Below are 25,994 nucleotides of genomic sequence, written 5' to 3' on the forward strand. Positions count from 1 at the left end.
TCATCACTTTATTCTTATTAATTTTATTATGTACAATTATTTACTATATGTCATTCTGTTTATATTTTCTTTTTTGTATTCATTGGTTCTTATCTTGTTTTTTGTTCTTAGCCCTGATGAAGGCTAGAAATTCTGGCCGAAATGTTGGCACTATTAAATAAGTTATTTCAACTTATTTGTTATTTATTCTGACTGACCCCCAATCATCTTCTCATATATATTATCTGCGGTCAACTATCTTCTCATCATTACCAAACATAAAAAGTTTTAATTGACTGTTATATTTAAAATGGGAAAGGTCGCAATTGAATTTGAAAAGGTTTCAATAGCCAAGGATATATTCTATATGTATATTCCTAGTGTTAAAGAAGATTCTCATTTCTCATCCATTAAGTGATTATCATTTAGAGGTCAAATGTTTTGTAAGAATGGCATCATTATACAGAATTAACACAGAAGACACAAGAATTGAAAATAAATATTTATTAATTTTTTTACAGTCTTTATTCCATCCCATCCTGATTATAATACCAACAGATCTCATTAGAAAAAGTATTAAGAGTAGAAATTTTAGAAGAATGAATTAGGATACTAATTTATTATTATTTAATACACCATACAGATCAAATAATGCTTCTTCTAAACAACTGATAAAACCTCTTCCATCTGCCTTGTTTTTATAGAATGAAACAATAGCTCCAAGCCTTTCATCCCAAATTGAATATCTAAAACAAATTTTAAAAATGTTAAATTTTATGGTTATTGCTAATTGATACATTTATTAAGTTATAAAATACCTATATTCTTTTCATACACATTGTATGATTTGATTGAAATTTAGTATTTCCGTATTTATTTGATGTTTAATTTATAAAATAATATAATGAAAGGCTGTTACTTAGTTTTTTAGTTCACCAGTCAAATCTTAACTTAAATGTAAAGAACTACTTGAATTTGAAGACCAAATTAAATGATTCTGTACTATACTACTACTATAAGGAAGGGTCACAGGATACACATCACACCAAGATGATATTCATTATTAGCCATTACAATATTCTACACCTGGTGTTTCAGGAAGAAATATAAGTAATTAAGAGGGGTTAGTTTAACAAAAATGTAGTTCACTGCAAACAACTACACCTTCCTATCTTAATGTGGTGGTAAGATATGATTTTTCAAAGTGTCTTCCTAGAAACCACTTCTTCCACTAAAAGTCCAAATTCCTCTACTATAAATAAATATTTCTTAACTTTTATCCAAATTTTCTTAATCTACGATAAAGTTTCTATAAGATACCAAACAATCTGTAAGAAAGTATTGCTTTGATGGACAATTATAGCAGCACAAGCAAATAAATACGTAAAAATTAAGAAATGCCTAATTTCAGGAAATACTCGGTAGAATCTTATGTAATGAATTTCTAAGGTCCTGGGTTATATAAAACTTGCTTTATTTAATTAACTTCCCAACAGTATATCCAATGATGCAAATCTATTTTGATTTTAAAGATATATTGAGGTAGAGAGGTTAAAACCACATCAGATACCTACAACATAAGATTACCTAACTGGCATAATTTTTCTTCTGGTTATGCTTTCACGTATCTAGGTTCCTTCCTCCCTACCTCTCCTTCAAAATGTTTCTAAAATGGGTCACTTCTGATTTTTCAATATGGAATGATTTTTATTATTTGTTCAATAATTAGACTTTTTATTTATTTTTTTAAAGAAGTAAAGGTGGTTTACTTACAATCACTCCCCACCCCAACCTTAATTACTGACATTTAATCCTGGAAAACCTGTATTATTCAGACATTGATATTTTTTTTTAATGTACAAAGAGATTTTTTCCCACAGTTTCTGCTTTACCAAGCTGTTTCCACTGGGATTTGGCCAATTTTTTACTCCTCAGATTTAAATGATAATGCCATAAGAACTGAGTACTTTAAAAATATTAAAAGAAGAGAGGAACCATGGTCCATATACAGTCATAACAGTTGCAGGAAAGAAGACGTCTGACTCTGGCTAAATCTTCAGGTACTTTTACCTTATCACTAAACAAACACCACTTTACCGTCAATACTCCAATGGTAAACTTATAATTATGACATTGGAATACCCTTACTACACTTCATCAATACTGATATGAGGGGAAATCATGATCCTAGCCTGATTGCCTGATAAATGTAATTAACTCTTTTCTTACCACATCTTAATATCCTAATTTAACATCTAAGAATCACACGGAACCAATTTCCAGGATAATAAAGGGTTTCTATCACTGTACTAATCATACACCCTTCAGGGTTTTAATACAATTGGAGACATCTGAATCTAGCACGTCCCCTGAGAGGAAGATCAGAGGTATTTTTTAATAGTAGAGTAGAAGTTTGAGTGTAATCAAAAAACCCTTAACCAAAAAAACAAACAACTTCTACTGGTAGACTAATGAAATAAGATCGGTAAGGAACTTAATATATGTGGTTTAAAGATAGCAGGGTGATACCAATAAAGAAGTAATAATCAACCATCGGTTGTCATCAAGTGGGTGGAGAACCTGGATGTTGTATTTTGAATCCTTGCCAATATATTTATACTAAAGATCTGTGTTTTCCTTTATAATCAATCTTCTTTTATTCTTTCTGACTTTTATTCTCAGTTTCTTTAGTTAATGTTTTACTATTAATATTTGTTAATTTCTTCTGTTATCTATACAAAAGTTACCAAAAATGTTTAATATTTTAAACAAAGCAGTGTGAGAATATAAATGTATCTCTTTCTTGAAAATACTTCTTATTTCTCATTTTGTATTCTCCCCCCCCCCAGTTTTTTGCAAGAATAATATTCCTTTCTGCAGTCATTGGGATACCAGAGGTGTACCATTTCCATGAAGATTACCATTACTACTTTGTTATAAAATAATGTTGCCTTTCACCAGCATGCTTGTATTGCTGGTAATGAGATAAAGCCAATCTTTTCAGGTTTTCATGAAACTTGACTGCAGCTGCATTTCTATGCTGATCAGAATTGGAAAATAATGGAAGAGAAATTATTGAAATAAAAGTTTATCTTAACATCTACATGTATATAAATTTAGTTTAGTTATTAAAACCTATCCAAGTTTTAGTTCCTAAAACGATAACAGACTCATGGTTAAGATGGTCAATATGGAATAACATCTGGTAGACCCAATACCACACAACTATAAATATTTCCTTATTCAAAAAAATTAAAATAAAAATTCTTACCCAATACCATATCCTTCAGGAACAACCGGCCCAAAAGCTCCAAGCATTAAAAAATCTGAATTTAATGTTGATGTAGATATTACATAATGATTTAACTGTTGGTACAAAGGGTCAGAGAATATACTTGGGATCTTTCCATTCTTTTGAGCCAGCAGATTCAGAGCAAACAAGTGTCTGTCAAAACCTTGACCTGAATATGGAATTATTAAGTTAATAAAGAAAAGTAGAAATATGTTTAAATTATGCTACAACTAGTATTAAACAACTAATTATTACTTATAATTATAAAACATGAAGGAGAATAAATAAATATTCCTTGTTAACAAATAAACATTATAGCTAAAAGAGACAAGAAAAAACTTTCTACCGCTTAGAAGGTACTAATTGTTCAAAGAATGATTGAAAGCAAATTGTAGATAACTGTAAGTGACTGCAGTCTAATGAAAATCAGGGATAACCTGAAGAGTCATTCATGTTTAGGATATCATTTAGAGAATAAAATGCTTTTTTTCCTTATCTATATTTTTTGTGAACACAATAATAATACTAATATAATCATATAACAATATGATAATAATGAACATAATACACTTTCCAATGCTCCTGATTCCAAATCCAAATGGAAAATACTTCGTAACCTATCCCTACCAGAATCCAATAATCTCAGTTCACTCCATGTGACTCCTGGGGCCTGTTTCATAATGAAAGCTAATAGTATTAGTTCATAGTACAAGTGTGGTATTTTGTACTTATTGGTACGGTATATATATTGGAAATTGGTATGGTATATACTAATTTTTTTCATGATAGGGATGACTATAAGTGATATTACAGGAATTAAAGATTCAAAAGTATAAGTACCTATTGTACAAGTGTGTGTAATTGAATTGAGATAAATCTACAAGACTAATAATATTAGTTTGTACTTTATTATGAAACAGGGCCCAGATGACCTTAATGACCATTTCTTAGCCTATGCTCACAATTCCTCTATTTCCGATATTCAACATCACAATTTCAATCCTGAAGACTTCTTTTTCTCACATCTGTCCTATGATGAATTACTTCCCGCTGTCCTAAATTCCCACACTAATATAAATGATAGTATTCCAGTAAAACTAATAAAATCCACCCTCCCTGTCGTTATTCCCGTTCTTTACCACATCTACAAATTTTCATTGCAATACTCCATATTCCCATCTTCCTGGAAAACTGCCCTTGTCCGACCGTTGAAGAAAATTTCTAACCCTAGCTCACTGCATGACTTCCGTCCTATATCCCTTCTAACCTTTCCAAACCATTAGAACGCCTTGTCCAAAATCAACTCTCCAACTTCCTAGATGAACGTTCCCTTATCAATCCTTTCCAATCTGGCTACTCGACGCAATCCGCTCTCCTTAAAATAACCTTGATAAAATAAACATGACCTCCAAAACTCCATTGAACACCAAAACCTCACTATCCTCATCCTTCTAGATTTAGATCTAGATCTTCCTCTATCCAACAGTGCCCTGTGCTGGTTTAAATCCTTTCTCTCAAATCGGTCCCAGTGTGTAGTCGTCCCAGGTTAACCTCCATCTAAAACCCTCCCCCTTTCCTGTGGTGTTCCTTAAGGCTCTTCTCTATCTCCTACTCTGTTTGCTATTTATATTAATTACCTTCACCTCAAGATCCATCACTCGCAATACCACATCTATGCAGATGATTTCCAAATATACCTGTCCTTCCCACCTTCTGACCTATTACCAGCCACAGAGAAACTTCAAGAAGATTTGGATGGGATTTGCGAATGGGCAAGAGCTAACAAGTTCAAGCTAAATGCGGAGAAGACGAAGGCAATCTTAATAGGCTCCAATCATCTCCATAAAACTGTTCCTAATATTCCAACTCTGTTCCTACATGATAGTCCCATCAAATTTTACCCCACCATCAAAAACCTGGGAATAACCTTCGATCAAACACATTCCTGGAAAAACCATGTATCCAATATCTCCCACCGTACCTTTTCAACTTTAAAACGTTTAAATTACCTCCGCCACCTATTTCCATTTGAAACTCGTAGGCTCCTGGTCACTTCTCTAATATTTCCCCACTTTCACTATTGCTGTATATGGGGGCGTCTCTGGGGATCTCGAGGCAAAATTAAAACATTTGATTAATTACTGTGTACGATACATCTTCGGGATCCCAAGGGACGTCTCTGTTTCCCGTTTTTATGCAGAGTTGAAGTGGCTTTATCCTGCCTACAGTCGTAAGTATTTCCTGGCTTCCTTCATCTTCCAAGTCATCCAATCCCGCCGTCCATCATACATCTATGAGCTCTTTCAATTCAAATCCTCCATATGTTCCCGCAACACCCGTTCACAGTCTTCAGATTTATACAAAAGGGCCTACCGAACCGTTGCTTTCGATAGATCGTTCATTATCCGAGCCTCATCCTTATGGAACTCCATCCCTTCCAACATCCATCGCTCCAATAGCCTCCCTACCTTTAAATCCCGCCTGTTCAATCATTTCCTATTCAGACCCCATAAAATTGTAAATTAATATAATTGTAAATATGTATGTAAACTATTATATCATTCTTAATTATTTACATTGTTTTCTTTTCTCTTTTTTATTTATTTATTTATTTTTTTTTTTATTTTATTGTTCAACTGATAAAAGTGAGAAAGTAACCTATAATTAGTTTTTTATTATGACAGTTTATATTTCTTTGTATTTTTTTAAAAAGTATTTCTGAGGCTCCTCAGCCCTCATCTATTGATTTCTCTGTATTATTCTAAAGGGACTTGTCCCAGAATAAATAAAGTATTATTATTATTATTAAAAAATATATATAAAAATAGAAATAAAGATTAGATTTGAATGCAAAAGAAAGCGATGAGCTACTAGAAAATATTTATATTGTTAATATTAACTAAATAAAAAAACAATCATTAAAATTCATCTTTAAAATGTGATAAAAATGGAGGTTTTAGACTTTAGGTTGAACATTTGAAAATCTTTTAGCCAAGATTGGATGAAAAAATATATTATTGATACTAATAAAAAATAAATATTCTGGAACAGTCATATCTGAACATAAGCCCAGGAGTTCCAGATGAGCTCGGTCCTTTATCCACTTAATTAATCACACGAACACTAATTTCTCGAACGCTACTTAACTCCATTTACCAGACCTGAAATATTTATAATGTTAAATAGTTATTTAAAACTCTTTGAATTTTTTCTGAATTATTCGCTCACTGAACCAGAGTCAATAGCTTAATTAATCTTATCAAGAACCAGTAACTTCTCAAAAACACAAATTTTTTGCTCTTGTGAAGTTTGATGATCCACCCTACTGATCTGATGAAATAGAAATATGATACCGAATATAGATTTCCTGTAGAATATTTTCAAAGAAAGAAAACGAGGTGTATTACTCAACCCATGAACAATCATGGGTTCAGTATTTTGGATAGGGATGAACTGTTTCTAGACCAACAGTCAAGTAAGGAGGTAATTTGCATCAGGTGAGAGCATGCTATACCTTACAAATATCATCAACATGATAATTGTATTTTTTCTTATAGAGGAGTATAATGGATACACTATCCTGGCAGGGCCTTTGCACTTAAAATATCCTGCGTATTAAATGTGTTTTCTCATGATTTAAGCATTTTTGTGAATCTTAACAAAAAAGGAAATTGATAAATAAATTATTATGCAAAACAGTCTCTTTTGCTAAAGCTCATTAATCATTTTTATTTTTATTTATTCAGCTTAATATTACAAGAAATAACAGAAAATGGTCAGACAGTGTATTACTTTGGATAATTTTTAAAGCTTACCCATAGCAGCTTCTTTTATTAATTGTCCATGTTTTAGGGAACATTCTTTCATCATTCTTAGTAAATCAGCTTTACTTAAAGTATCTTTCTTGATTATAGCTTCACACAATTTCTATTAAAAATAAATAAACAAAAGTTATCTTATGACAAAAAAATGATAAAGGAAACAAAAACCAATTTTAATATGTTTTATTGATTTTTACTTTAGTTTCAACAGTACAGGGTCTCACAGTTTCAGTACGCCCATGTTTAAATGCTGCAGTACTACAAGACTCATATGTTGAGGCAAAGCTTTTTTTGAGTTTGTAATATGCTAGCTAAAATAAGACATAATAAAGATATACATAACTTATTCATGAAATCTGATAATAAAAAATAAAGCCAGTTAACTAACATTAAAAAAAAAATAATAATAATAAAATAACTACAATAATAATGCCCTTCTTACCTGAAAAGCAAGCTGCATGATCGAATCAGGGCTAATATCATGGGATTTACATAATTTTCTCCCGAACTTAAGGAATTCAAGAAGTTCAATATCAAGAGAATCACATGTTAATGAATATTTATTTTTTGCATTTACTATGAATTCTTTTGATGGGTTATCTAAATTAAAAACTGAAAATAAATAATAAATTGTTACCAAATTCCATTTTAAAAGAATATAAAAAAAAAAAAAAGATTAATGCACAAACAAAATTATTTCTTTCAAATTTTTAACTTTAACTTTTCTTTTAGTGGCAAGTTTTACCTTTCTAGCCATTTCTAGCATACAACATGGTGGTTATAGATGACCAACCTATTCTAATCAAAATGGTGAGGTCGACTTTTCATTTCAGAGGATCTCCACGAAATGAGTCTGGTGCCATTGCTGACTAAGGTAGCTAAGGTGACACCTTAACTTAATCACCTACAACGATCTCAGGAACATTATCTTCTACATGATATTTCCTCTACATGTTCCAAGGGACCTCTTCAAAGAGTGATGTTCTTCAAAGAAGTGTCAGTCTTTAGTAGCTTCCTATAATTATGATAATCACCACTACAGAAATACTTTCTCCTACAGTTTACATTTTCTAAAAAACAGGTTTCTCCTCACTAATGCAATACGGATTCATGTTTTTCTTTTATATCCAGCCTCTGAATGGATAACCACATTTCATTTAATAGATGAGCCCATCTTCCTTATTGAAATTGTTCAGTCTACGCACAATTAGATAGTCACAGACATAGTACAGAAGATATTTAAAAAAAAAGATGAGACCTGTTACCAAATCATTTGAAAAATATAGTATATCCATCCAGACACTGTAAAGGATGGTGACCAGCTTGAGAACACCTAAGTCTGAGAGCTGAAATGTACTTATAAGTGCTATATTAGTAAGACTTGAAGAAAGATGTCTATCAGCTTCACCAAGTATAATTAAGAACATAAAAATTGCAGGGCTTTGATCAGTCCTCTGTCATAGCCAAGTATTCTTGCTAGTGATTAACACTGGAAGAAAGAGCCATTGTAATTGAAAATAAACTAATAAATAAAAGAAAACACTGAAATTATCTTTTTTGCCTAGGTAGGTAAATAATTTTATATATGGTTTGGAAATGATCCTCATCTCGTTCTTCCAGAATATCTTACAGATCATGCCTAAGGATACCATTTATGAAGACACCTAACAATTTCAATGAGAAAGATTCTCAAAGCATCAATGCTATGTCTTTGAAGACATGGTTTACACTTCTTGGCTGATTGTTCCATTCTGATGGAGATTTACGACCTATTTAGGCATCTCATTCATAAAGAGGCCCCACCTGCTCAGGCAGCTAATTTTTGATCATATTCATATTTTATTAAATTTGCAAGGCATGCCTGGTCCTTCTGAAAACATTTTATAAATTTATTTTAACTTTTTTTGAGATTCATATCGGTTTAATTTATTGTATATTGTTTTAAATTCTTTATAGTATAATTCTAATTTTATTTGGTTTTCTTTTTAAGTTACATGTATAAAAGAATGTGTTTATTTATGTATATATGAATTGATACTTATCACATTTAAAATTTAGGTAATGCATCTAAACTTTATTTGCATTATATTTTTTTCTTTGTAAATTTTGATGCTCTTAATAAACCTATAAAGATTTAGATTAAGAATCGACCTCCAGCAAACGAATATCCATTGCCATAGTACTTTTCTGTTTTCTTTTTTTCTGACTCAATTTTTTTTTTTTAATTAAAAATAATTATTATTGCAATATCAATTTAAATAAGAAAGGTGGGTTTGTGCTAAACAATACTAGGAATGCAGTTATACAAATTCAGAGGTGGTTATAAAAAGTGAAAATAAAAAATATGAATTTGCACCACTTGAGAGAGGAGAAACCAGGTGAGAATATGAACTACATGTGAGACTGTTGCAGTAATGACAATATCCATAACTACAGTTCAGTGTAAAATGCCATACAGCATTCTGTCTGCACAAGCAGTCTGGAACATGTGGATGAAATATCAGGAGGAAACTTAAAAAAAAAATTGAAGTTTTATAATTCTAACTTTTATGAATGTTGTTTTTCATAACATTGTTTCTACTCATTCCTCTAAACTAGAAATTTGATAATCTACTTTAAATTAAAAACCAATGAAAAGAAAAGATAAAAAGATTCCAATGACAATTTTATAACATGCAGGTAACTTAACTTCAATGATCACAACGATCGTATCTGACCACTACTGAAATCCGCCAACAAACGTTCTAGGAATTTAAGCGCAGTTAAAAATTGAATTACCTGTTTCATATGACAGATCTGGTTCTTGTGAAAAAATTATCATCTTGGGTTGAACTTACCTTTATACTATCATCAAAATTCCTGGAAATTAATTTCTTATTGTTTAGCAGATTTTAAAAATTAAAATGAATAAGATATTGGAAAATTATAAAAAATAAAATTATTTCAAGATTAATTTTTTTTTTTTTAATGTCTAAATTACTTTCTACAATTACAATAAATTAACCAATTTTTGTGGAATACTTCAAGGAAAGGGAAATAAAAAAAAGGTTTACCAACACATTCCAAACAAAATTTCACATAGGAAGGTACTGGGGATATATATGACTTTTATAGAAAAGATGAAAAACACTCTTTTTTGCTGAATATACCTAAAATGTTAGCAGGAGAGCAATGTCATTTTTATATATTATTTATAATTTCATTTTTATATATTTATATTTTTGTGATTCTCAAATTCCTTTTAAGAAAGAAAATACTTTAAGTCTTAGGTTTTTATCTGATAAAATCATTTCCTATTACATAATGATAATAATTATCTACACAATATTTATATAAAGCGCTATCATTTTTCATATATAATACAGTATATAAAGTAATAAATATCTGTAGTTTTGTCTGAATATTATACAATAATAACTTAAGAGATTATTGGTGTAGTAATTTTATTAAAAACAAAAGAGGAGAACAAATTATAACATACCTAAATCTGAAACTAAATTTTCAGCACTGCTCAAGTTGTATTTAGATGTAGGATGGACTTGAGGGTTATTGGTAGAATCTTTATAGATATCAGTAAAATATCTTAAAATAGCTACACCATCACCCCAAGAATGTTCAAAATTTAAGCCAGCTGTACCATCTCTACCAACAATTAAGGAGAATGACTTGTCAAACCACCTGAAATATTATAAGCATTATATTAAATAAGCAAAATTTTTCTCTAGAATGGCCAAGCATCTAATAAGAGGCACATAATAAAAAAAAAACTCAGAGGTTAGTATAAGAATTGAAGAAATATGAATGATCTGTATGTGTAACATTGTTAAAAATAATTTCCATATTGTTTTGTTATGGTTAAATTATAATTTTGAAAACTTATTATTATTTAAATTGATTGATCTAAGAGCAGCCTATTCAAAATCACGACTTTATACATTTCAAAAAGTTAAAGCTAAACATAAGACTTCTTGTTTTCATCTTCTAGCATGGACATTAAGAACAAAAGAAAATAGAAGAAGAAAAGCACAACTCATATGTTTATTTCCAAAATATTGTACACTTGCTTCAGTCTACATAATTTTAAATCAATAAAATGGAAGTAAAAATAAAACTGAGTTCTCAAAAGAAAGTAACAGAAAAATATCCACACAACTCCAGTGATATAATTAAGACTTTGATTATTAATGTGCATTTATATCAGGTATAAATCATGAAGCAATGAAGACACAAATAACAAAAGAATGTGACCAAAATTAGAAATATGTTAAAATGAATTCAAATAATGATTCAAACTTAAATGAATAAGATTTATTTTTCAACACCTTGACTGCGTTTGACAACACATTATCACCATGGTTAAAAAACAGGTATTTAATCTTATTTTCAGAAACTACTTAATTTTTTACTTAATAGGATCAATGGAATCAACATTCGAATAAGCCAAAAAATGAGCTAATAAATACAAACAATTGGATAGTTCTAATTTTTTTGGGTTTGGATTGACATCTGCTCAGAAAATCGAAAGTTTAATTCATTTAAGAAAACTGTGAACTTTTCATTCCATGCTCAGTACCTTGGTAACTAACAACCACATGAAAACCATAACTCATACTTTCGTTTAAAGAAGAGGAAATTTATTAAAGTTCAAACCCTTATAGAGCTCTGTTCACTCATTTAATACAATCCGGGAAACAGTTTTTCAATAAAAGAGCATTATAGAAACTGCTGTTCCTGCAAAGAGCATCATAAACAACTTTGAAGTGAATATAATTAGCTTTACTTTGAGTACTTATTGATGTCTGTAAGTCCAATAGTTACTGAGATGTCAAATATTTCTCAAGATAACTCATTTACAACAAATGAGTTATGGCCAAAGCTGTGTAAAAACATATTTTTTTGTATGTTCCTCTAAAGTGATAATAATAAATAATATTAATCATATTTCACTGGGTGAATTGATAAGCAACCGTTAATAGTTTAATCATAACTAATGATTAATTAAATTAATCACAGGTAAAAATTAAGTCATATCATAATAATATAGACAGTTCATTAGAATTAATAAGAATTTATTTAAGACAAAACATTTTATTTATAAAACATTAATAAAAAAACAATATATTACATTACAATTAAATCTATATAATACAAAGAAAAAAGAAATTATCATTACACAGTAGAACAATTTCATTACTTTAGAATACCAGATTGGAATATTTCTCTCTCTCTCTCTCAATATCCTGTTATTTTTAAAATGTATTCCAAGATCCATCCTCATTAGTTCAACAGTGAAAGCATTGACTGTAGTGCTTGGGAACTACCCTTATTTCTATACAAGGCCTTGGCTAATCTAACCATAGTAATCGAATAATCTATATTCTTAAGGTCCAATCACTGAATCAATTTCTCCTGTCTTCAGTAGGACTGTATGGCTCCCTAATGACTTTCACAATATTATAATTGACATAATGTCACAATATCGACCTATAATCTGGCACTCTTCAGTTCATCATCAGAAGGGAGATGTTGATAGATGTCATTTGGAGACAAATCTTGGGCTTAACCACTGATGTTTTCTCTAACCTCATGGTAGTATTGCCATCCTAAGAATATCAATGAAGGTAGAATTTTTTTGTCTTCTTCTCCAGTTCTTCTGGTTAAAGTATGTAGAACACTCTAATTAAAATAAAAAGATGTGATTGGACTTAAAAGCTCAGAAATAACACTACTATCCTATAATAATCTTAATTAATCATTAACTATAATTAATAATCAATTATAACTTAGTTATTGACAGTTGATTATCTATTCAGTTAGTAAAATATGATCAATACTAAGTATTTTTATAATTTCAAAATAACAAAAACAAATATTTCACACAATTTTTACCATATTCAACACTCATCAACATTGAATTGTCTTGAGAAATGTTGATATCTCAGAAACCATCAGACATAAAGACTTTAATAAGTACTCAGGAGGAAGCTAATTAAATTCATCACAGTTATGGTAGCTCCGATAGATATTTGTCAAAATATTATTATTACTCATTGAGTGCTGAGGATGTTCCCGGAAGCCAATCTTAACTTTCTGAAGATTTAAACTTTCAAAATTCTATTTTTGAACATTTTGTATAGTATATTTTTTTTCCCAGGTTACAAAAAAGTCCCAGATTTTTCAAGGCTTAAAACATTCCTTGATTTTTCTAGTTTTTTCTGGTGTCAGGTACCCTGAGTTGCTGATCAGCAATTTAACCAAACAAACTCTGCCGAAAAAATTCAGTGTTTTAGGTACATATAATAGTAAACTGGAAAGTTCCACAAAAAGGTAAAGTAAATCACACAATAAATAATATAAAATGTTTAAAACATATGGTACCTAGTTAGACCATTGGAATGCAGGTAACGCTGAACTAGTGTTTTATAGTCTTTTGTTGGTTCTTCATCGTCAAAAATTAAGTTTAAAATACTGTTATCAATCATTTTGAACACCTCAGCATTGCCTAGGGATTCTAAATGTTCACGAGCCTTTGACCAGATATCTCTATCTTCAGTTGTTAAAATCCCAACAGGAAATTCAGCAGGTTTTTTTTTATCATCTAAAATTAACTTTAAACCAGAGTAAATAACTACAGGATCCAATATTTGCCCTGAAACATAATCGGAAATTTTAATAGTTACCATTTCTTAAGCTGAAAACTAAACTAATTTAAATAAATTTTTAGTTCTATTGTTTGAATAAATTAAAATAACATTCAAAGATATGGTAAGATGGTCATAAAGAAAATAAAAAATAATATTAAGGTTACAAAAAAAAAAAAAAACATGCCACTTCAAGGCAATGAGGAGAATCTAAGAATCTTGCAGCATTAATTCTAAAAAACAAATTGTAATTGATGGATTTTCAGTCCTTATTGTAAATAAAGGCAAAATAAAATATTATAAATTGATTAATACAATAAACAAATCACTATAACAGTTATTGCTCAATTTACTGTGGTACATAATCAATAGGTATATCACAGTAAATATAAATATGTTGTTAGAATATCATACATTTGTGGCATATAATAACAGAATAAAAGTATTAGCAGAGGCTGTTGTGAATAGAATAGAATTTATTAAAAAACATTTTTTTTCAACCTACATTAATTTTATTTTCATTCAATACTTTTAAAATATCATCTATTTCATTAATACTAGAAGATCGATGATTGACTGTATGAGATGATGAAATGAAAATGGTCCGAGTCAAAATTTGACTGCACCCGGACTCTTCATTTTATTATTTCATTAATAATTTTGAATAAATAGGGATTTGTATTTATTATGTAATTTTTTATTTGAATTTATGAACGAAAACATTTAAATTCAGTATTTTTATGACTAAATTGTTAAAATTTGTTTTTTTAATATTTTTTAAGAACACATAAATGGAACACATTCTGAGACAGTTTTGTTAGATCCTCATTCCACCAGATTACAGTTCGATATAAATAGTAAAAATAATGTTTTCCTCGGGTTTTCAAAGGTCACATTAATTAATACACTCAATAATTTTTTGCCAATAGTTTCTGTTTTCATTTCCCGTAAGTGCATAAATATTTGCTGTTCTAGTTCTGCTATTTCAATTTGTTTATTATTAAGAAGTATAAATGGCTTTTGTAAATAATTTATTTTCAAATTTTTCCCAATCTGAATAATTAGTGATGTGAAGGGAGTATCATTTATCAGTAACAATCAAGGAACTGAAATTAGGAATTATAACATTTATATATTTTTTTGTACTTAGAGTAAGAGGTGCTGCTATAGGTGTGTAGGACATAGTCACTTGCCGGATACAAACCCCTAATGGTCACTCCATTAACAGACAAGGTTTTTTAACAATCCATGCGTTCATTATGTTCACTTACTCAGTGATGGAATCCGTTTCCTCAGATCACATTGATTCTACAAGTAGTAAGCACAATGAATAAGAATTCTTTGAGGTTTATGATTTGAGTTTTACATTGGATACCCTATGTTTTTATTACTGTTATTATTATTATTTGAATATACTGTAAGATTTTTTCAATATGTTAACTTCTGACCAACACACCTTAAACAGACTGACTCAGTGACCTTGTACATTTTGACAATATATTCAGTTCTGACAAGGTCTTTTCAATACATTTACTCCTTTCCGACACACCTCTAGGACCTGCTATGTGAAAAAATAGCAGATGGTTATTAAATAACAATTATATTTTCATATCTTTTCAGACAAATTAATTGTATTTGATAAATTTCTAGTTTTTTAGATTTAATATTGCTTTTTAAACAGCAATCATATTAAAAGAAAAAGTATACCAATAATTAATAGAAAAGACATTAGGTCATTTATTAATTATTCTGGTTATATAGTAGTTTTCCATAAATTTATAACATAAAAATAAAGTTACATTCAAATTTAAGAATAATTACTAACCATTCTCATCCAGAACATTCAACTTGTAAACATTACCATTCTTCATAATGATAATGTGCTTTGAAGAAGGATCATGGAATATTCTGTCTTTTCCATACCCTGGGATACGACTTGTGTTAAAAAGATTTTTGTATTGAGACATATCAAGGGGAAAAGCCTAAAAATAAACTTGATCAATATTCTAAATAACGTAATCCAGGAAACTGCACAAATACAACAATGTTAGAAATATCTTCTAAAATTAATTGCATTTCAATATATAAAAAAAAATATATCTCCACTGGGTAAGTACATAAATGATGATATGAGTGAGTTAAGAAAAGTTTTAATAGACTACATACAAAGTTATAATAGTGTAATGGAAAAATATTATAGCATATCCAGGAATATGATTAGTGTTAAAAAGATTTTTGTATGGAGATATATCAAAGTGAAAAGCCTAAAAATAAACCTGATCAATATTCTGAATTATTTAACACATAAATTGCATAAAAGTACTAAGATATTAAATATTTTCTAAAATGAATAATTGTATATCTATTTATGATAAAATTATATCTTCATTGAATAAGGATATGAGATTTGAGGAAATTTTTAATTGACTATAAATTTAATAAATATTATCAAAATGTAATTAAATAAAAATAAACTCAATATTAATACTGTAGAAAATAAAATAACCTAATAAAATCCTAGAAACAAGACGGGAACAAAAATAAAATCCAACTGGGCCTCAAAGTCATGATAGTAACCAATTTGCTAAGCCTAGTTTCTTTTAATAGATGCAACCTTTTTTAGGTAATACTTATTGATCTAAATATAGCAATTTCATTCTATCAATAAGCCTTAAAATATAGGGAATAATTAAAACCATAGAAACAGTAAAATAAGCCCAAACAAAAAAAAAAATTTTACCTTAAACAGATAAGCTCCATACCAACTAACAGAAGAAGGTAAAGCTCCAGTAATTGTTCGAAAAAGTCCTGTATCTGATTTTTTTGCATTTAAGTGATATACTTCAGGTTCCAAATAATTATTTCTAAGAGATCTCATAAATCTAAATCACAGTATACATATTTTAACCATAATAAGCAATAAACAAAGTTACTTTTAAATCACTTACACAGAACTAAAATGCAAAATAAGAATTAATACGTTAGTAAAAAACTCAATAACACAATTAGTGGAGTTGGGATTAAAAAGTACATGGGATCAGTTTTCTTCTTCTATTTTCAAATCTTGGTGCTGTAAAATTTATGAAATAAAAATAAGCCAATCAGGTAACCAGCGATATGTTTATTACTTACAATACACAAAAGTCGATGTTTCAGCTCTTATGCGTCATTGTCCAAATTCTGAAAATAACAACTTCGGTCAATGTAATAATAAGAGTTAACTGGTCCCCTGATTGGTTTATTTTTATTTATTAAATTCTTTTCATTCACAACATAAGTTATTTTCTAACTTATTTAAAAAACAAGATTATAGAGAACATTGTACTGGTCATGAATTTTCCAGTTTTCACATAACTGTTTAATTAAATAATCTCTTATGCTAAATATAAAAATTTGTATTTCAAGATTGGTATTTTTTATTTATCCTAATTCTGTCCGTGAACAAAGATTTAACTGGTGACCCGATTGGTTTCTTTTTATTAATTAACTCATTTTCATTCACCACATAGGTTATTTTCTAATTTATTTAAAAAGCAAAATTCTAGAGAACATTGTGTTCTTCATGAATTCGAATTTTCCAGTTTCCACATTACTGTTATAATTAAATTATTTCTCATGATCAACACAAAAAAGCTTATTTCAATCTTTTTTATTCAAATCATTTTAAAAGTTATTTAAATTAAAAACTTAAAATCCCATGGAATCCAAAATTCATGAATATAAAGGTCAACTAATGTTCTTTAGTAACCATGCATAATCATGTATTCTCCAATTGAGTGTGTAGAAGCTATAAAAGGGAATAATTTTAAAGCTCTAATTAAAAATATATTTACATACGGTTTGGTTTTTATTACATAATCAAATCTAAGTATTATTAAGAATTGTATATTTTTAATAATAGTTAGAGATATAAGGCAGTATTCAATATCATATAATACAAAATTAATAAAATACATCATTGTTTTTCAAGATATAATTCTCACAAGGGGGTTTTAGCAGCAAAAGTTTGGTCAACTATGATTTAGATATGAAGTATTTATACAATGTAATTATAAGAATGAGTTGTACAAACCTTAAAGATGAGATTAGCAAATTCGCTGACCTAACCAGTTGATCATTATATTCAATTTTTGGATCATCAATGAAAACTAGAAACGGGTTATAATTTATGGGTAGGGGTTTACGGTCTTTCAAATACATTTCAAACCAAGGTGCAGAAATGTAGCTTGTATGTTTATTCTTTAAATCAAGTTGTTTTAATTCTTTTTGCAAACCAATGCCTGCATTTGATTCAAACTCTTTCACCCTTTTAACAAGTAATGAAAATTCTTCTTCACTTCTCAGAGGTTTTTGTGCATTCAAATATCTTTCACAAGACTTTGACAATTCAGGAATCGGCAGCCGGGGTAGGGAAGGTTGAAAATGCATTGTAGGAGTCTTGCTCTTTTGCAGATATTGATATTCATCAGAACTATAATAAAAGACAAAAAATTAAAATGTAAAAATGTATCGGAACTATAAAGAATAAGGATTCAATATTAATAATACGAAAGTTCTAAAATAAATTATTAATAAACAAACAAACATTTAATTCGAATAGAATATATATATGCTTATAACATATGCTGAATGTATATACTCCTTAAAAACATAAATAAGTCTAAAGGGGTGCTGATAGTTAACTGTAGATTAATATGATGAGAAGATGATTAGGGGTGCGGTCAGCAAAGATACCTAAATAAACAAAACTTATTTATTATTATACAATGTTTCGACCTGAATTTCAAGTCTTCATCAGGGTTGAAACACCAGACGAGATAACAACCTTAATTCAGAGAAATAAAAAAACTTGGAAACATATATAACAATAAATTAAGTAGATAGTAGTTGATTGATACTAATGGAAGATAATATATAATATTGCAGAGGTAAGAATTTTACAAAATAAATAAGAAATGGAATTAACATAATAAAATATGTTAAGTGATGTCTGAAAATAATTAAAACAACATAATGAAATGATACAATGCACAAGAAATAAAGTGGAATATATGTTACAATGGATAAAGGATACACAGTAATATAAATGAGTAAAGATTAATCAGCCAAAATAAATATACAATGCCCAAAAAAGTGAATAAGGGAGAAGATATATGTGAGAGTAGGGGAAAAAAGGAAGAAATATTAAAAAAAAAAATTTCTCAATACCTAACTCTTCACTAGAAATTATACCCGAACTTCTTACTGATCTAGAATACATTCATAATGACGCTCTTTTTCAGCATTCCAACAATAGTAAGGAGTTGTCGAGTATTTCAATTTGCAATATTATTTCAAATTACCTCCAACACCCTCCATTCTTTTCTTCCAATTCTTTAAAGACCATTCCTTCACCCAATCCTTTCTTAGATCCCACAATGACATAATTATCACCAAGACTGGCAAAGGTAATAAAACTGTAATTATGGATTGTTCTGACTACAATCACAAAATGACACTACTTCTATCTGACTGATTCACATCCCAAGATCCTTCTCCTTCACTTAAAATCATGAGTAACAAATATCTTCAAGATCTCTTAAATTAAAAACATATCAACTATCCGACATACAGAAACCTCATTTCATACAATTCTATTGCTCCCCGTTTTTATGGCCTTCCCAAAATTCAAACCTAATAACCCCCTCCATCCTATCACTTCCAATGCCAGTTCTCCCTCAGTTAAACTCAGTTTACTAATTTAAAATTCCTACTCTTCCCTTAACAAGTCGTTAGTCATAACAATCTGTATGATGTTTACAATTCCTTTCATCTCTGTAATCAATTATCCTTCACTATTCCAGACCACTACACCCTAACTTCTTTTAATGCTGAAAGTTTATATACCAATATCCCAATAGATATAGCCTTCCTTTTAGTAGAATCCAACTGGTCAAACATTTGCTACTTATCAACCCTCTCGATATTACAAAAGTCTTTGTGTGAACATTTGGATATGATGGGAGACAAAAAAACGATCCCAATAATCCAAATGATCCCAGAAACCTTTCAAGAATAATGGATACCAGATGTTTCAGAGTTCCATTAGACAAGGTATCAGCTAGGAGGTGTCAGCAGGCAAGTCAATTATAGTTTATTTCAATCTCCCTCTCCCTCCCCCTCTCATTATATCAATTCCCACTAGTGAGAAAAAGTGTAGTAGTTATACTGTAATTAATTCTAAACCAAAAAAGTTCAACTTTGACAGTAAACAAGATAAACAAATTACCCAAATATACATAAAAAGAACAAGGAAAAAGAGAAGAGGAATGAATTCAGATTTCATAAACAGCTGATCTCAGGAAAAGTTTAAAATAGAGATCCATCAACTACTACAAAATTATTAAGATAAATGTATGAGAATTATTATATAAAGATTTAAAAGTTTAGAGGAAACACTATCAAGAGAGGTTTGTTCTAGAGGAATATAGAAAATGGGCAACTGACTGACATAGAAGATGTTAAGGAACAGAATAAGGCATCTGTTGATATGATTAACTTGCTGAGTTTTATAAAGGTCCTAAAGTTCTCTAACAAGGAGGAATTGACCAAAGTTCTATAAATTTTTAGAGAATAGAAATGAGAATATGGAATGAGAGAAAGTAGTAGAAATGAGGAGAAAATATAGGATCAAGATCTATACATGATATGACATTTAATTTAATTCCACCTGAGGGAATTGGAAATCTACTGCAGAATAAAATCACCCTTTTGGTCTGATCACCACTTTCATATCTGTAAATCAGGAGCTAAAAGGAAGAGTTTGCTTTAAAGGATTAAACTTTACTTTCTTATATTTAATGAATTTTGAATTACAACAGGCATAGGAAAACAGAAAAAGAAGTATATGAGATTATCAGTTGTAAGCAGTTATATAAAACTCCAAAAATACCAGATACGGGCACCACAGCAAAACCTCCGATCTAGAATTTCAGAGAAAATATTTTTTACCATTGGGATTTAATATCTTTTCGAAATGATATTTCGGTACAATGGTATCAAAATATTCTATCAACAAAAAATTTTTAAATATTTAAAAAAAGGTAGTTTATAAATCTCTGAAATTCAAGATAAAAAGTTTTGTGGTAGCGCTCGCGATATATTAAAAGAGAAAAACATAAACTGAAGATTATCTAAAAATTATACACCTTACCTTATGGAGCTAATTAATCTTGAAGGCCAAAATGAAATCCAAACCTGATAAACCAAAATATGTAAGTAATATGAACCAAATAAGTTCAAAAATAAATATTTTATAAAAAGGTGACTAAAACTATTCAATAATATTAATTGGAAAATTGTGACATAAAAGTTTATTGGGATGGAAAAATAATCATAAATCATAGAGTATTACATAACTTCCCAGACATTTTAATAATTCCCAAAAGGAATAAAATGACCAGAATTATTGATATAACTATTAGGGTAGAAAAATTTAGAAAATACCAGGAGCTAGACTTTGAATTAAAATTTCAAAAAGAGTAATTAAGTAATAAGACTCAGATAGTATAATCTCCCAGCGGATTAATTTTAAAAAGCACAAATGAAGGTAAAGAAGATCTCGGACTTGATTTTGAATACTTAAAATTGGCACAAAAGGCAGTTATGCTTGACACTTGCAGAATCAAAGGAAATTTTTACAATAAATGAAATTTATAATATTCAATCCCTTGATTAATCCAAGATAAAGACATTATATACCTCAAATTTGAGAGAAATAAAGAAGTTGATCAAAATTATAATGTAATTTATAAACCAACACAATTTACATGGAATTATGCTAACTACTCATTTCCTATTTATGATAATTTTAATTCATACAATCAATAAGTTAAAGTGATGCTGAAAGAGAAAGAATCACTATTTGACAGGGGTATTGTTTTAAATGGATAGGACATGAACACAACTGTCAAATGGATTTGATATGAACACAACTGTCAACCAGATTTGATAAGGACACACCTGTCAAATAGATCATGTCTCTATAGTGAAATAACTATTGCAATCTGTAAAACATAACTAAAAGAACAAAACCAAAAGCAAGATGCCAATTACACTAAAATAATCAAAGGTGTCATCTGCGAACAAGATATAAGATTAATATTAATGAACTGGCTGTATGAAAACCGATCTCATCATAAAGTAGATCCAAGCCTTAAGGCTTACTGACTTAAATGTTAATATCAAGTGATTAAAAGGGTAAAAATTAAAATTGTATTAATTCAATACCTCAACGAGCTTTTTACTATGAGCTGAAGGAAACATAGTAAAAGTGATATATAAATTTAATACAACAGCCTTTCTAGGGACCTTCAACTGTAAAACTTGAGAAATAGTTATAGAGAAGGACAGAAGAAACTGACATTACTCAATATAGTATATATTCCTAAAAAGGTGGCATCTACATAATATGTCATCTAATAAATAGCATTCAAATTGAACCGTGAGTAGCTGAACATTCACGACAAAGATAGTACTTCCATAGAAGATATTTTTTTCATGCATTAACAACTTTCATGTTTAACTTATTTCAAACTTAGATTAATAAAAAAAAATGGCATTCATGCCATCGTATCTCGGAATTTCTACAAGTGACACTGCTTACCGCTGGTAAGATTGGTGAACAACAGATGGTGTTCAGAAGTGCTTGCCGTAGAAAACACTCACAGATATTAACTTTTAGTGGGGAATAAAAAGCAGGTGGCATGAAGAAATATTGACAATGTCATTTGGGGTGCGGAACCCACGCAATCCATCTTCCCAATCAGCTGACTCGGGGTTGGCTGTCACGAAAAATGGTAGTTGTTGTTAGTCGTCAGCTAGCTGTTGGATGCGCAAGGTAGGGATCAGCTGTAGCTTTCGGCATATCACTTCTTTGTACATATTCCAGTCCGTTACCTGGTATTTGTACTTTCTCATCTTGACTTTGGTTTCTCTTCTTTGTAGCTTGCACAGCATACGGCGAGAATCCGAAGGGAGGAAGTCTGCTGTCGTGCTACCCGTGAAACAGTGGAGTTTCTTCGCGAAAAAAAGGTCGATGCTGGATATCCATTCCCAGAGTAGTGGAATTTATGGTGTAATGGATGGACTACTACTTCAATAAGCTGCTTCCTCATAAAGTTGATCTTCATTTCATTTTTCTTGCGTTTATATTTCCTACTATGAGTGAAACGCCAAAAATCGAAGCGTAAAAAAATTAGAGAGGTATTTAGAAAAAAAAATAGCCACCAAGTGGTAGGGGAAACAGCCCGGATATGCAGGAAGTGACTTTTCCAAAGAAAAAAGTAGGCCATATTTTGGCTTTGTGTGGTTCCTCTAAGAAAAATTGACCCCAATGACGATTGATCTCTCCTCCAGAAAAATGATTCACGAATTGAGGGAGATAAAGTACCACACAACAATGATGATAATCCAAAGTCTCTGACAACTAGCACATCAAGTGTACTAGTTCAAGAGATTGATAAAAGGATAATTTATAAAAGATCGAAGAGCAGCTTTTAACCTCAGGAAATGACAGGTTAAGACTTGTTCAAGAGAAATGCAAAGATATGGGATTTGTTCAATCTTTTCACTCCGCTATTAAGAAAAGTCGTTGCAGCAATTGTTAGGGGGCAGAGTACAAAATTTAAAATTTACCTACGATTTTCACTTACTTTTCCAAGTATTTTTACTTAATGTCTCTACTTAACGAGGTTAAATTTATGTGCAGTGATGGTCTTTAGAGTTCTATGTCAGCGCAGAATGGAACCATTGGACTGAGGGTTGTATATGGTTCTCCGATATCGGTGTATACCCAGTAGAGGTGTGAGAATAAAGGCAACTCGTATTGGTCCGTGAATATTCTGGATGACACTCCGAATCGAGAAATCCTGATTGTAAAAGGCATTGGAGACGGCCTCAGTTTTAATATTTTCCCCAGGTATGGCTTAAGTCCATTGAGTTTGGCGATCTATCATCTTCAGATAATAGCTGAATCCATTAGATGTTGGAAGATGTCTTACTAAACCCAGATGATGGTGAAATCTGGCTGTGGGTTGGAACTTTCCAGGGAGTGCTCCAGTGTGTCTGTGAATTTTACAGTTTTGGCGAGCTATGCACCGTCTAGCTAAATGAGCAACATCTTTCTTCATATTGTGTCAGAAAAATCTTCCGGTCATCAATTTTTGTGAGGCCATACCTGGGTGGCTAAGATTGTAAATCTTTGGGAATGAGAAATATCTGAGTCAGGCGAGAGATAAGGTCTCGCTTTACCCACGAAGTTTTTACACAGAAGAGATTTATCTATGTCGGTATTACCATATGTTTAAATGATAGACTATGAGGTTCTTAATCTAGTGTAATTCTGAATCATCCTTTTGAGCTTCAGATAGTGAGACAAAACCGCCTTGCGTTGTATTTCTTCCATCCGCGATAGGGCATTGGACTTGACATTATCCTTGTCTGACTTATTAACAATTGATGTATTGATTGGGCTAATCTGCAACAGCCAACGAGTACGGATAGGAGTTACAGATTCGGGCTTCTGATTGAAAACTTGTATCAGCGGACGGCCATCAGTAATAATGGCGAAATTTTACATTTTAACCAAGTGCCTGAAGTATTTGATGGCTTTATAAATTGCCAACACACCATTTTCATAAACAGAGTATTTCTTCTAAAATTTTCTGAGTGGTTTAGATAAAAATCTTAGTGGATATTGTGTGTCTCCCTTTTTCTATTGAAAACAGTGCCCACACAACGTAAGAAGCATATCTAGCTATTGGAATTTCGATATTGATACCGAGGTGAGTCAGTTCGACTGTTGCTGCAAATTTTTTATTGGTTTCCTCAAAGGCCTTTAGGGTTTCTGGAATCCTAAATATAGGGGATAAATATTTTTCATTGTATCACTGCCACATCTGGTTGATAGGGTCTATAAAAACTGAACGTTCCCATGAAACAGCGGAGTTGGCGTAGATTCTTTGGTGGTGGAAACTATGAAACTTTGTAGTTAAGCGGTATTAACCCAGCTGTGATCATGTTTCCAAGAAAATTAAGTTCCGATACTCCGAATACGCACTTAGCGGGGTTAACTGCAATGTCATATTAGTCTAGACGTCAGAAGACTTCGCGAAGATGTCCCTCGTGTTCTTCGTTCTTCGATCCTACTAAAAAAAATCATCTAGGAATTTTTAGAGGAAGCTGAAGTCGCTGTAATCATTGTCCGGCGTTCCTCAATCCTAAATTCAGGTGGTTGTAATCAATGATTCCGAAGGGAGTATTTAATGCAGTTTTTCTCGTTCTCTCACACTAACCGAAACCTAAGTTTTCCGGAGATTGATTTTAGAGTAAATCTCCTAGCCGTGAAATTCAATGGTAAAATCATACAGATTAGGAATACCATAGTCATTATCTCGTTTATTCAACGTTCTTTATTCACCGAGTAATCTTATGTTTTCATTGGCTTTTTCACCTGGCAACAACATTCTGGTAAAATACCGAGGTGCTGAATATGTGCGAGAACAAGGCTGGTCCGAAAGTTACGACAAAAGACTAACGGCTGAAGCCTTTGAGAACCGGATTTTTTAGTTCTTACATAGGTTGGACTCCCACCATGAAAATCGCCATCGACCTATCCTAATTGATTCGACCTGATTGAGTTAGCTCAAGAAAATTGCATGATTTCTTAAACTCCAAGTCAATAAAAAAAACCCTCATAAGCCGGTTAATCAGATTAGTAATTTAGTAGGAGAGAACAATGAACCTTGAAAAAGAAAAATGTATTTCAAATTTTTACTTTATCCAATAAAAGTGTAAACATTTTAAATATTAAACGAATCTAAATTGTTAGAACCACTTTCACTATGTGTTAAACCCCATTGTGCAGCAAATCATAAATAAATAGTGCATGCATACTGATTGTAGATCAAATAGTTACTTAACATAGGCAAGCTAGGAGCATGTTACCCTTGTATTTCTAAAGTAAGTAAAAAAAAACCCTAATAGATTGCATCCTAAGTTTGTAAAAACATAACACAGACAATATTACATTAGTTGTGCATATCTATTCATAAAACATTACTTATATATTTTGGATTCATTAAATAGAAACATAGCTATGCAAGCTCTTAACATTTTAACTAGAAATTAAAATATTAATAACGATAGATTAATAATTAACTGGTGTGGAACTATTATTTATGGGCTAACTCACAATTAATGTTTTAATTTTTGCAATAAAAC

The 25,994-nt window shown here is 30.4% G+C and overlaps 1 protein-coding gene across 1 annotated transcript; it reads right to left on the reverse strand.

Annotated features, from left to right (window-relative positions):
* Positions 1-468: 468 nt before the first annotated feature.
* LOC106678760 (carnitine O-palmitoyltransferase 2, mitochondrial) lies at positions 469-22,230 on the reverse strand. The gene is made up of 12 exons (XM_014417502.2): positions 22,002-22,230; positions 20,926-20,969; positions 17,806-18,204; positions 16,474-16,615; positions 15,559-15,715; positions 13,471-13,741; positions 10,574-10,770; positions 7,535-7,704; positions 7,290-7,403; positions 7,087-7,198; positions 3,251-3,440; positions 469-725 (listed from the first exon to the last, which is right to left on the reverse strand). The coding sequence occupies exons 1-12, from the start codon at positions 22,035-22,037 to the stop codon at positions 584-586; spliced, it is 1,974 nt and encodes a 657-aa protein (XP_014272988.1). The 5' UTR covers positions 22,038-22,230; the 3' UTR covers positions 469-583.
* Between the last annotated feature and the right edge of the window lie 3,764 nt (positions 22,231-25,994).

Source organism: Halyomorpha halys, unplaced genomic scaffold, assembly GCF_000696795.3.
Source record: "Halyomorpha halys isolate HHAL.00 unplaced genomic scaffold, Hhal_1.1 Scaffold158.1, whole genome shotgun sequence".
In the NCBI taxonomy this organism is placed as follows: domain Eukaryota; kingdom Metazoa; phylum Arthropoda; class Insecta; order Hemiptera; family Pentatomidae; genus Halyomorpha; species Halyomorpha halys.

Excerpts from the sequence above, each read along its gene's own strand:
- LOC106678760 (XM_014417502.2), bottom strand. The coding sequence starts at position 22,037 with ATGTTTCCTTCAGCTCATAGTAAAAAGCTCGTTGAG. Across the intron at positions 16,616-17,805 it reads TTGCTAATCTCATCTTTAAG|ATTTATGAGATCTCTTAGAA; the intron begins GTTTGTACAACT and ends ACTGTGATTTAG. Across the intron at positions 3,441-7,086 it reads AATAAAAGAAGCTGCTATGG|GTCAAGGTTTTGACAGACAC; the intron begins GTAAGCTTTAAA and ends TTCCATATTCAG.